Source organism: Rhinatrema bivittatum, chromosome 12, assembly GCF_901001135.1.
Source record: "Rhinatrema bivittatum chromosome 12, aRhiBiv1.1, whole genome shotgun sequence".
Classification (NCBI taxonomy): domain Eukaryota; kingdom Metazoa; phylum Chordata; class Amphibia; order Gymnophiona; family Rhinatrematidae; genus Rhinatrema; species Rhinatrema bivittatum.
The window spans coordinates 65,722,441-65,734,759 of NC_042626.1; the positions used below are offsets into that span (position 1 = coordinate 65,722,441).

Here is a 12,319-nt window from a genome sequence, read left to right on the forward strand (position 1 = left end):
AGTTCATGGCTGGACCTAATTTATTGCCGTGTTGAAAGAATTTGCATTTGTGATATATTTGACCCTTCTGAGCCCTCTGATGAAGAAATGTGTTAAGAGAGTTTTGTGTGGTCAGAAAATTTGCTTTGTTAGGACCCGTTGGAAACATTTCAAAACGCTCCTTGCCTTGATGTAGCTGTTTTTCTAACGCCAATATTGCAGCACTCATTTTCTTCCAACTTGCTTCCACATAAGAGAGAATATCTCCTGGGAGAACAGGTTTAGCTGTCTCCCAGAATAAAACTGGGGAATCCTGATGTGTCTCATCATGCAGCGAATGCTCGTCCCATCTTTTTAAGAGGTAGTCTCTAAAATTCAAATCTGTATAAAGGTATTTGGGGAATTTCCATACTCTAGTCAAATCCAAAGGTTGATACCCTGCTGAATCAAGCCAGACTGGCGCATGGTCAGAACCTGCTAATGGGCCATTTTGGGTATCAGTAACTCTAGAAAAACCCTCTTGTCCAGTTAGAAAATAATTGAGAAGAGATTGTGTGTTTTGTGCTTGTGATCTATGAGTGACTTCCTTCTCACAAGGATGCAGAGTTCTCCATGTATCAGTCACATCTAAGCACGTGCACAAGTATGCAATTCCCTTGCACTTGGAGAAACTAGACATTGTAGTCCGTGGTTGTTTGTCCAACTGACCATCATAAGGGAGATTAAAATATCCTCCCACGATTAGCATTGTCTCAGCATATGGAAGTAGTAAATGAACTGTTTTCATTAAAAATGCATGATCATCGATGTCGGGGGCATAGATTTGTCATACAGAGTGCCTTCCAATATTAAATATATATCTGCAATCTGATTAGCTGTCTGCAAGGGTCTGCCTTTTCCAATCAATATTGCCGCCCCTGCTTTCCGTGTACCCGATTGAGCTGAGGAAACCTGCCCCACCCATTGTCTGCTTAGTTTCCGATGTTCTATCACAGTAAGATGCAGCTCCTGTACATAGCAATCTGAGCTTTTTTTGCCTCTGCAAAGCGTGCAGCACTTTGTAACGCCTGGTGACAGACCCAGTGCCCTCCACCTTCCCTGTGACACCTCACTGAAGCTGCTGCCATTTCCACATCGTGCGTCTGACACCTGGCGCTTTAGTCTGTCCGACCCAGCAGCCCAGGGCTCCCAGCCGAAACCCCGGCTGAACCGAACTTCTAAATTGTTTATCCTTCTCTTCCAACCTGTGAATATTTCTGAAATGGAATCTCCCCCTCTGTTCCACCCTCCAAAACGCTGGAATGTTTTCAAATCTCTTTTGCCCCACCATGGGCAAGTGACCCGTGTCTCGTGTAGGACCCCACTCCCACCCACCGCACACAACACTCGTAGCCAACTCACCCTCTCCCAACTTCTGAATTTCGTGCTCAAAGCTGATACAGAAAAAGTCAAAGCTGGATGCACGTGACCATTTACCATTCATAGCCACATATTCTCAGATGTATAACCCCGTGCACACATCGATACATACACCCTTCCAGTATCTTATTCTTAGGAGCACTCCTATGCAAACAGAGAAAACCAAATTATAGAATCAGGTTGTAACTATGAATGTAAACAAAATGCAGGCTGCTTTTCACTTCCAACTCAGGTTCAACTTGGTAATGCTCTCATCAATCCTCTCTCATTGGAGAATTGAAAAAAAAAGAATACTGAATGATCCCCTTTTGTTCATTTTCACAAACGATCAAAAAGTCAAATACTGAAAGGGACCGAGCATGTCTTGCTATAAACTGCAACTCTCCCAAAGATTCTCAGCTGATTTAATTTCCCATCCTGAAAAACTTGGCCAAAATCTTTTGCCTCCTCTGCTGTTTCGTATACATACGTTTTGTTCCGCTGCATTATTTTTAATTTTGCAGAAAACTGAAGCACAAATCGCATTTGCTGCTCCTCTAGCTTGGTGCAGACTAGAGAAAACACTGTCCTTTTAGCCAAGGAGCTCTGCAAGCCCCTCCAACCAAAGCCACGTGCCTCACCTCGACCAAAGAACAAGCTTTCTCGACAGCAGGCCCAGCTATCTGGAACAACATCCCCTCAGGCCTCAGGCTGGAACCCTGCCTCCTAACATTTAGGAAAAAACTTAAGACTTGGCTTTTCCGCCAAGCCTTCTCAGATCCCCCTGATACCCACTAGATGATCTAACACTCTTCATGAGCGATGGAACTTTGTACCTCCTCTAAGTCCATAGTAAGCACTAGCCCTGATTCCTCTATTGTATTAGGTTCTTAGTTACTGCCCTCTTAGGCCTCTCTTTCCAGCTGCTTAATCCTCCAAGTTTACCCTCCTTGTTGAATGTAACTTTGCTTCTTCTGTTCATATGATTGTTTTTGTTACAGTTTTCCCTGTTCGATGTAAACCGATCTGATATGGTTATTTAACCATGAAGGTCAGTATAGAAAAGTGTTAAATAAAATAAATAAATAAATAATCTGGGATCAAAAGTCTTGGGTACTCTGTATATTCCGGTTTCCTTGTCTGCCTGAACTGTTGCTTCACTTCTTTATGGTGGAAATTTAAAAATTCACAGTTACCGGTTGGGGCCTTGACTGGATCGACGATTTGAAGCCCAAACGATGGGCCCTTTCGATACACAGTTTGCCAAAGGTCTCAGCCACGTGAAGGGCCACACTGAGCCACGTTTCTATTAAGTTCGGAAACGCCCTATCATCAATTGTTTCAGGAAGGCCGATTATCCTTATGTTATACTGACGAGATCTATTTTCAAGATTGTCTATTTTAATTTCAGCATTGCCGCTTTAGCTTCTGCTAATTCCATTTCCAGGGCCTGCACCCTTTCATCTACTCCCATGAGGTGATCTTTGACCTCCTGGAAACATTTGGAATTATCTGTAAATAGCGCTTGCATTTCAGCAAATTTTTCATAGATATTTTCAAATCTGCCACCTAATGCTGCAATAACGTGCTGCAATTTCACTTACCTCTTCAGTCGGGGTATTGGGGGAGGAAGGATTACTGGCAGAGTCCGCCATTTTGCCAGCCACCAGCTTTCCTTTGTCTCATCAGCTCATTCCAAAAATAAGATAATTTGTGGCTACGTTTTAGTACAGCCTCAAAAGCAGATTCCTTGGCACTTGAAGTCCCTATTAGTGTCCACAGCTGCTTTCTCAGTGAGGTCTGAAGACCAGATGTGCAGAGATTGGGGATTGGGGCCCAAGAGCCATGAAGAATCACGTCTTCACTCTCATGTCACATCATGTGATCTCCTTTTATATATATTTATTTAAAATCTAAGGGGTAGATTTTCAAAGGCCCAGCCACAAGCGTAAAGCCCCAGGACGCATGTGGCTGGGCCATTTGCCGCTGTGCCGGGGGGAAAGCGTGCCGGTGCACACAACCTGCGCCTACCCCGAGGCAGGCGCAAAAGGTAAAATAAAGATTTGGGGGGGGGGGCCTAGGGAGCGGGTAGGTTAGGGGAAGGGGAAGGGAGGTTAGTGTAGGGGGTTGGGAAGTTCCCTCCCAGTCTGCTCCGAAATTGGAGCGGACTAGGAGGGAACTGAGGAAAGCCGCAGGTGTCTGCACGCCCAGGATACACAAATGTGCACTCCCTTGCGCGTGCCGACCCCCGATTTTATAACATGCGTGCACCTGAGCTGGATAATGTAATAAGGCAGACTGACAAGTTAAAGAGTAGAAAATTGTCTGGATCAGATGGTTCTGAAAGAATTAAAAAACAAAATTGCAGCTCATTACTAGTAATTATCCTTAAAACCATCCATTGTCCCCAAAAATTGGAGGGTGGCCAATGTAATCCTGATCTTTAAAAAGGACTCCAGGCATGATCCCGGAAACTATAGACTGGTGAGTCTGATTTTGAGTGCCAGGAAAAATCATGGAAACTAATTTGTCAGTCTGCCTTATTACATTATCCAGCTCAGGTGCACGAATGTTATAAAATCGGGGGTCGGCACGCACAAGGGGCCAGCATGGACCTTTGTGATTTTGTTCTTTAAAATATACGAAAGGCATGGTTTAATGGGCCAGAGCCAGCATGGATTTACACAAGGGAAATCTTGCCTCACCAATCTGCTACATTTTTGGAAGGGTTAATAAACATGTGGATAATGTTGAGCCACGATGGCCTTATCTTCCCTAAGAGCCCCTTTAACCCCCTCAATCATCTAACGGTCCAACCGACTCCCTCGCAGGTTTCCTGCTTCGGATACAAATCAAGGTCCAACTGCAATTGTGATTAATTTTGCTGTAGTGTGCCTAATGACCATTCAGTGGTAAAAGGCAGAATATGAATGTCTACAAATAAATAAATAAATGTTCTCCTACATAGCCATGGAGTGTGGTCATTGATTGCCGTCTTCAGGGTACATGCAAACCCCTGTCCCTTATACATGTGCGCCCTCCCGTCGCCTCCTTCCCATCATGTGCAGAAGCCCCTGAGGTCCCCCTTTGCAAGATATGATTGATGCCCACTTTTTCTCTCTCTTAGTGAATGTTCTCGATTGCCTTTAATAAGCTGTTTGTGGGCGGCCTATATTATTTTGGCATTTATTGCACCCTTGTGTTCCTCGCTAGCCTTGGCTTTTCCTCCTGTTCCGCTGCAGGTAAGATGTCTCGTTAAGGAGGAGATGCAGCCCCTCAGCTGAAGCAGTGCTGGAAGCTCTGAGGGAGTATCTGCCATGGAAACTGTGGTGATAGTGGCCATTGGTGTGCTGGCCACCATTTTCCTGGCCTCCTTCGTGGCCCTGGTGGTCGTGTGCCGACAGCGGTACTGCCGAGCCAGAGACCTCCTGCACCAATATGGAACCAAGTAAGCCGAAGCCTTGTTAGAGAATAAGCCAAGTAAAGAGCCCGGGAGATGAGACTGAAATGTTTATACTTTGGAGAGAAAATGACTGTATCAGGGGTGTGCACGGGAAAAGGTTTGGTTTTGTTGTATCTTTCATTTTGTTTAATGGGGGGTTTTTGTTGTTTCATTTCTGCATTTTAGCACCTGCTAACAAAACACAATTTTGCTGTTCGTCATGTTGTTTCGGATGGGAAACGACACAAAAACGAAACAGATGTCTGTGTTTTCCATGTAATTTTAAATAACCGCACATCCCTGATGTAGGTAGGGCTTACCAGATAGCTCCAGGTCTTCAGGGACAGGCGGAGCCAGTCCGGGCTTGATCCCCATTGCATTTAGAAGGGGGGGGGGAGGTAAAATGAGTAATTCATTCAGCCTGTCCTTGATAACCTGGAGCCATCTGGTAACCTTATACAGTCTGTACAGATTATGACAGAGACATTCACATCTCTCCAGCATAGACAAAAATGCAAACTTTTACCGGGGAAAGAAACTATAAAACAAAGATTTATGGTTTGAAGCTCAAAGCGGGGGTTAAAGTCAGGAGTAGCGTTAGAAAATAATTCTTCACAGAACAGGTGGTGGATGCGTGGAACAGCCTCCCAGTGGAGGCGGAGGAGACAGAAGCAGTAACAGAATTAAAGAAGGCCTGGAAAAAGCATAGAGAGGTCCATATTCAGTTTTTGAATTTCCTGCCCCGTGCACCGCTCCGATTTATCCAGCTTAGTATTACTCCGCATACTAAGGGCAGCCTTAGCCAAATAATGCTGATATTCCACAGAGTTATTTGGGTAAGTCAGCTCATGCCATGGAGTAGTCCTGAAGTTATCCAGATAAACCTATTTGGATAACTGTGATTTCTCTGGGTCAGATCAGTGGCCCGGCCTCGCCACTGAATATCCAGCTCAAGTTATTTGGAGAAGTTTCTCCAGATCTCTCCTGGATGGCCTACAGCTGAATAGGGACCTCAGAGTATCTTTACTTGCAAAAAGGTGAAGGAAGAGCCAGTGAGAGGAAGTGGGGTCTATGGTGTTTCAACAGGGAGTAAACTGGGCCGATTGGGATAGGCCTTCCAGTCTTTTAAATGTTGTTATATTCTGTGTTTGTTTTGTAAAATGAAGAGGTCGGAGGGTGAGAGTCAATGTTGGTTGATAAAGGTTCCTTCAACGGTAAGCTTGTGAGAACAGCCAGGTTTTCAGTTTTTTTTTTTACAACATTTTTGTAAAATGTTGTGTGGTTGCCATATTACTCCACTTGAATACACAGAAATAAAGGTCAATAAAAAAAGGTAGGTGATTCTTTTTTTATTATTATTGGACTACTACTACGTTTCTGACTGGCTTTCATTGACTGCACTACCTTCATTGCCTCAGAGTAAAAGGCACAGGACTTCCACACATAATCCTACTCTCTCTCTGAATTAGGTACAGGTTGATTCATAGGTGCCCCCTTGAAAGAGGTCCATTGCATGGATCGAGCACATTTCTCAAGGAAGTCCAGTGGCTGGGGCTTGGCAAAATGCATGCCTAGAGCAGAAGCAAAGCCTGGTGCCTCTGGTTGAGAACTTTTTAATATTCTGGCTTCTGGGAGGCAATTAGTCTGGTGATACGGTAGGTAGAAGCAAGTACCGGTATCTATTCTGGGTCATGATGGCAGTAAAGATTAGAAATATATGCATTGTTGTAAAGATTCATCTTTTATTGGGTACCAAAAAAATAGATTCTTCCACCATTGAAGTGCTGGAAGGCCAGATAAACCTGATCTCTAGATATCCTGAGCTTGGGAGTATCCTGCCCAGAGGAACTCAGAGCGTGAGCGAAGCTCTATGGGGAAGTCGTGGGACTTATATAGGAGAAGGAAACCAGCCACTATTTTGTCAAAGACATCTCTGAAGTCTGCATACTTGTCCGGTAATTACCCCCCCCCCCCCCAACCCCCGTGAAGGCACAGCAGGCAGTAAGCACTGTGGACTCTCGGAAGCAGGTTTGTAGATGTAAAGATGAATTTTAAAAGCCCAGCACACACATCAATTCAGGGACGCGCACACAAGTCGGGCTTGCGTGTGCCGACCAGATATGTGCATATCTCCAGCTGTGCGCACATCTCAGAAGTTTTTAAAAAAGGGGCGAGGCATGGTCTGGGCAGGGCATGGGCGTTTCGAGGCATTGCGGGCCTGCCTGGTAAGTTTTTATTTCTGCCAGAGACGAGGTGTAAGTTTAAAAAAAATAAAAAAAACTAGCCGTACCTGAGGGGTTTTCAGGATCTGGAGTAACTGGGGGAAGTGTAATTTATTCAACCGGGGGTGTTTGGAGGGACCTAGCTGTTAACTGGGTGAACTGGTGGACAGACTGGTGAGATCGGCAGTGGTGTGTAGACATGCGCCTCTTTTAAAATTCCCTGACTTACAAAGTAGAAGCGGGATTTGCGCACCTATTTAAAAGCAGCCGCACGTGCGCATGCCCAAGCTGGTTTATAACGTGCACATATACGTGCGTGGGCCGGTGCGCGCACACTCGCCGATGTATGCCTGCACGCCAGTGTGAAAGTTACCATCGTAGAAAGCTGCTGTGAACATTGCCTGGCACATTGCCCGAGTCATGGCGGGCTTGCGGAGTTCCAGCCCAACTGGTGGGATATGCCCCGATGAGTTCCCTTGGTGTCCTTTCAGGATGCTCCTGATTAACAGACGCATGCTGGGCTGGAGAAGAGGAGGGGAGTTGTCTGTTGTTTCCACCAAGATGGGCTGCTGCTAGGGAGGGCAATTTTGAAAGCCATTTCTGCGGGTAGAATCCGTGCTTTGTGCATGGAAATCTCCCTCCCCGTGAGCAGCTAGATTTGCGTGCGCGCGTGCATAGCGCCCTGACCCGTCTACCTTTACCTGCATGGAGAAGAGGTGTTCCCGCTTTGTGGGAGCGGTTTTACAGACACGTACTTTTGAATTTTTGAAAAGCAGGCACGCATTTTCTTCCTCTGGAAAAGAACTTGCACAAACGAGCAGGTGTAAATGTGTGCCAGACAGGTTCCCTGGCAGAGTATTCAGGGTGAAAGAACACCTGTGTTTTCTCTTTGAAAAATTGGTTCAAAGTCCACCAGTAACAAGTACCACAGACTTGGCACCAAATGCAGGCAGCTGGAAAATCCCCTGCCTCCCCCCCCCCCCCCCCCCCTTAGAGGGCAATTACCCTGGTTATGCTTAAAAACAGGCTTTCCGGTTGATGTTCCTAGGTCGGAGAAGGTAAAATAGCTCATGCACAAATGATTTGCACCAAGGGAGAATCTGTCAATCCAGATGTGTCCCTCTTTTTGGGGGATGTCTCTATTAAGTGCTAGACGAGCCAACAGGTAGAGCCAGGTCCGGGAATTCCCCAGAAGCCCGTGACTCTTCAGCTAGGTTGTCCTCTCCTCCAATTCCAGCATCGCTGGCTCCAGCCCTGTCGGATCTATCACCCAAGTCAAGTCTTCCCACCACTCTACTCACCCATGGCTCCCTCTCCCTCTTTTCACTCTCTACCATCTTTTCACCCATTGCTCCCTCTCCATCTTTTCACTCTCTACCATCATTGTAACGCTGCCTGTCGCTTACTGGTATAATCTGGCAGCAGCATCCTTTGCATTAACCTGCTAGTTTTCCTGTGATCTGATAAATGAAGAGTAGTTCTCAAACACTAGTCAGAAATGTATTGAGTTTGTTCAATAAAAAGATGTCACCTACAACTTTTGTGTTGACTTTTACTTCTCAGGGGGTGCTTCTCTCCCAGGATGAGAGAGCAAAAAAAAAGAAAAAGGGGAGGGGCGTGAAGGTTGACTGCAGTTGAATGGAGTCTGCAGAACTGCCAAGGATCAAATGTGCCAGCCATGGGAGGAGCAACTGAGACTCCGGGGCAGTTTTGGAGGCCGGCAGTAGGAGACTCTGGCGCAGCATGCGACGAATGGTTCGTGCAGGTTCGATTTCTTTTTTTTTTTTCCAACCACTTGATTTCATTCCCCAGGCCAACGGTGGATCTCATTGGAGCGATGGAGACTCAGTCAGAGCCCTCGGAGCTGGAACTGGACGACGTGGTGATAACAAATCCTCACATCGAAGCCATTCTGGAAAATGAGGACTGGGTAGAAGACGCTTCGTAAGACTCAAGCCTTTAACTCTACAAGGCAGCACTCATAGGGAGCTTGCTGGCCCATGGATACTTTGTAGCAAATTTTCAAAGGAAAAACATAAACTGGGCACTCATATCCCGGGTACAAAGTGCCCGCCATATCCTGCACCAGCGAGCAGATTCAAAGCACTGCCCAGAAATGCAGGTGGGGATTTCAAAAGAAAGTCCCTGAGCCGGCCCCATGCCCACCTCCTCAGCAGCACCCACTTTCAGCCCAGCTAAAGTCCAGTGCATGAACTTTTCACCCCATTCACGGAGGGGGCGGGGCAATAATTAAACCTTTTCACCCACAATAAAACTTTTTATTATTGCCCCCTATCAATCTTTCACATAGAATAAAAGCCTAAGATCTGTGGCTTAAAATGTAGTTTGAAATTATCGTGGGTGATATTGTAACTATTTTTGGTTTTCTTAATTGTTAGTTTTCCGGCTTGTTTTTTGTTTTGTAATACACAAGAACCATCAGGTCTCATAATTCAGTAATGTGTGTTTGTCAAGGCACCGAATACCTCCTTCTACCTCCAGTATCCATCCCATGGTGACACAGTATCCACAGGATGAATACTTCCCTCTACCTCCAATATTCATCCCACGGTGACACAGTATGTACAGGATGAATACTTCCCTCTACCTCCAATATTCATCCCACGGTGACACAATATGCACAGGATGAATACTTCCCTCTACCTCCAATATTCATCCCACGGTGACACAGTATCCACAGGATGAATACTTCCCTCTACCTCCAATATTCATCCCACGGTGACACAATATGCACAGGATGAATACTTCCCTCTACCTCCAATATTCATCCCACGGTGACACAGTATCCACAGAATGAATACTTCCCTCTACCTCCAATATTCATCCCACGGTGACACAGTATCCACAGGATGAATACTTCCCTCTACCTCCAATATTCATCCCACGGTGACACAGTATGTACAGGATGAATACTTCCCTCTACCTCCAATATTCATCCCACGGTGACACAATATGCACAGGATGAATACTTCCCTCTACCTCCAATATTCATCCCACGGTGACACAGTATGTACAGGATGAATACTTCCCTCTACCTCCAATATTCATCCCACGGTGACACAGTATGTACAGGATGAATACTTCCCTCTACCTCCAATATTCATCCCACGGTGACACAATATGCACAGGATGAATACTTCCCTCTACCTCCAATATTCATCCCACGGTGACACAGTATCCACAGGATGAATACTTCCCTCTACCTCCAATATTCATCCCACGGTGACACAATATGCACAGGATGAATACTTCCCTCTACCTCCAATATTCATCCCACGGTGACACAGTATCCACAGAATGAATACTTCCCTCTACCTCCAATATTCATCCCACGGTGACACAGTATCCACAGGATGAATACTTCCCTCTACCTCCAATATTCATCCCACGGTGACACAGTATGTACAGGATGAATACTTCCCTCTACCTCCAATATTCATCCCACGGTGACGCAGTATGTACAAGATGAATACTTCCCTCTACCTCCAGTATCCATCCCATGGTGACACAGTATCCACAGAATGAATACTTCCCTCTACCTCCAATATTCATCCCACGGTGACACAGTATGTACAGGATGAATACTTCCCTCTACCTCCAATATTCATCCCACGGTGACACAGTATGTACAGGATGAATACTTCCCTCTACCTCCAATATTCATCCCACGGTGACACAGTATGTACAGGATGAATACTTCCCTCTACCTCCAATATTCATCCCACGGTGACACAATATGCACAGGATGAATACTTCCCTCTACCTCCAATATTCATCCCACGGTGACACAGTATCCACAGGATGAATACTTCCCACTATCGCCAATATTCATCCCACGGTGACACAGTATCCACAGAATGAATACTTCCCTCTACCTCCAATATTCATCCCACGGTGACACAGTATCCACAGGATGAATACTTCCCTCTACCTCCAATATTCATCCCACGGTGACACAGTATCCACAGGATGAATACTTCCCTCTACCTCCAATTTTCATCCCATGGTGACACGGTATCCATTAGAGGTCAATATCCAGTAAGCCAGTACGTGAAGAAATTACTCGGGGAGCTTTAGCTGAATATTCAGCGGAACTTATCTGGATGCATATACTCGGCTATAGTTTCCCAGATAAGGTTATTCCCACTCACTTGCCTGCCCCCCCAATATCTTAAAAAATTGAAGCACTAGCTGAGCGGCCCCCCCCTACCATCCCCCTTTAATCTTAAAATAGTTAGGTGGTCAAATGGCATTGACTTACCCCCCTCTCACCCCTTGCTTTCAAAAAATTGTGAACAAAAATTCCCATCCACCCCCAGCCCCCAAAGTATCCCAATACAGAGCAGGACAGGCTCTTACTCTCTCTCACTCCACTGAAAACTAAGTGCTGGTACAGGCACCAGCACTTAGTATTCATTGATATATTTCACAAGCCTAGTTCATAACGCAGTAGTGTTAGTTGTGTTTTTGTTTTGTTTTTTTAGATATCCAGCTAAATTTAGGCCAGAAATGTTTGTGTTCTCAGTTAGCCTGATAAATTTTAGCCACTCCCACAGAACTCCTCCTACATCATCTCATATATTCCAGCTACATTTTGTATGAGTAATGACTTCCCCTGACAAAATGTAAACGGTGTGAGGCATGAAATATTCAAACATCTGGTTTAGTCTGGCTAACTCCAAAGTTAGCCGGACAAAGCCTGTGGATAACAACCTCAGAATGAATGCTCCCCTTTGTCTACAGCATTCATCCCACGGGCGACACAATATCCATAGAATGCAAACTACCCTTCTAAGTATGGTATTCATCCCATAAGGACACGATTGCCTCAAAGCAAATGTTGTTTAAAATATGCATCACATGGAGACCCAGTAGCAGCTGAATTAATGCTTCCCGCTTTCTATAACATTTTGGTAGGACTAATGTGCTCATTCTGCTGTGAGACAGGGTCAGCAGAGGGGACACTGCCATCCATCTGCCATCTAGAGAATGGAAGTGCTTGCGCCTCCAATCTGATGGGTCTCTAGGATGATTGCAGGAAATGGCTTGGGGGTGGTGGTGAGCGAGAGGTATGCTGGATCTGGATCTGGGACTGCACTTGGTGCTGGTGGGAATGAGACGTGGACGTCTGCCCTGTCTAACTGATGGAAATGTGTCTCTCCGTAGGGGGCTCGTGTCTCACTGCATCGCGATCCTGAAGGTAACTCGTGCTTTGCTTTGGGCCGGGTCAGAACCGCGCGGGGAAGCTGATATGCTG

The 12,319-nt window shown here is 45.7% G+C and overlaps 1 protein-coding gene across 3 annotated transcripts in view; it reads left to right on the top strand.

The window, feature by feature from the left end:
• Positions 1-12,319, top strand: part of TMEM98 (transmembrane protein 98) — a 40,768-nt gene that overhangs the window by 21,020 nt on the left and 7,429 nt on the right. For all 3 annotated transcript variants that reach the window (XM_029573101.1, XM_029573100.1, XM_029573102.1), the window contains exons 2-4: positions 4,620-4,825; positions 8,854-8,985; positions 12,229-12,262. In XM_029573101.1, the coding sequence (XP_029428961.1) occupies positions 4,695-4,825; positions 8,854-8,985; positions 12,229-12,262 (297 nt within the window). In that variant the 5' untranslated portion in view covers positions 4,620-4,694. The remainder of the gene's footprint in view (positions 1-4,619; positions 4,826-8,853; positions 8,986-12,228; positions 12,263-12,319) is intronic.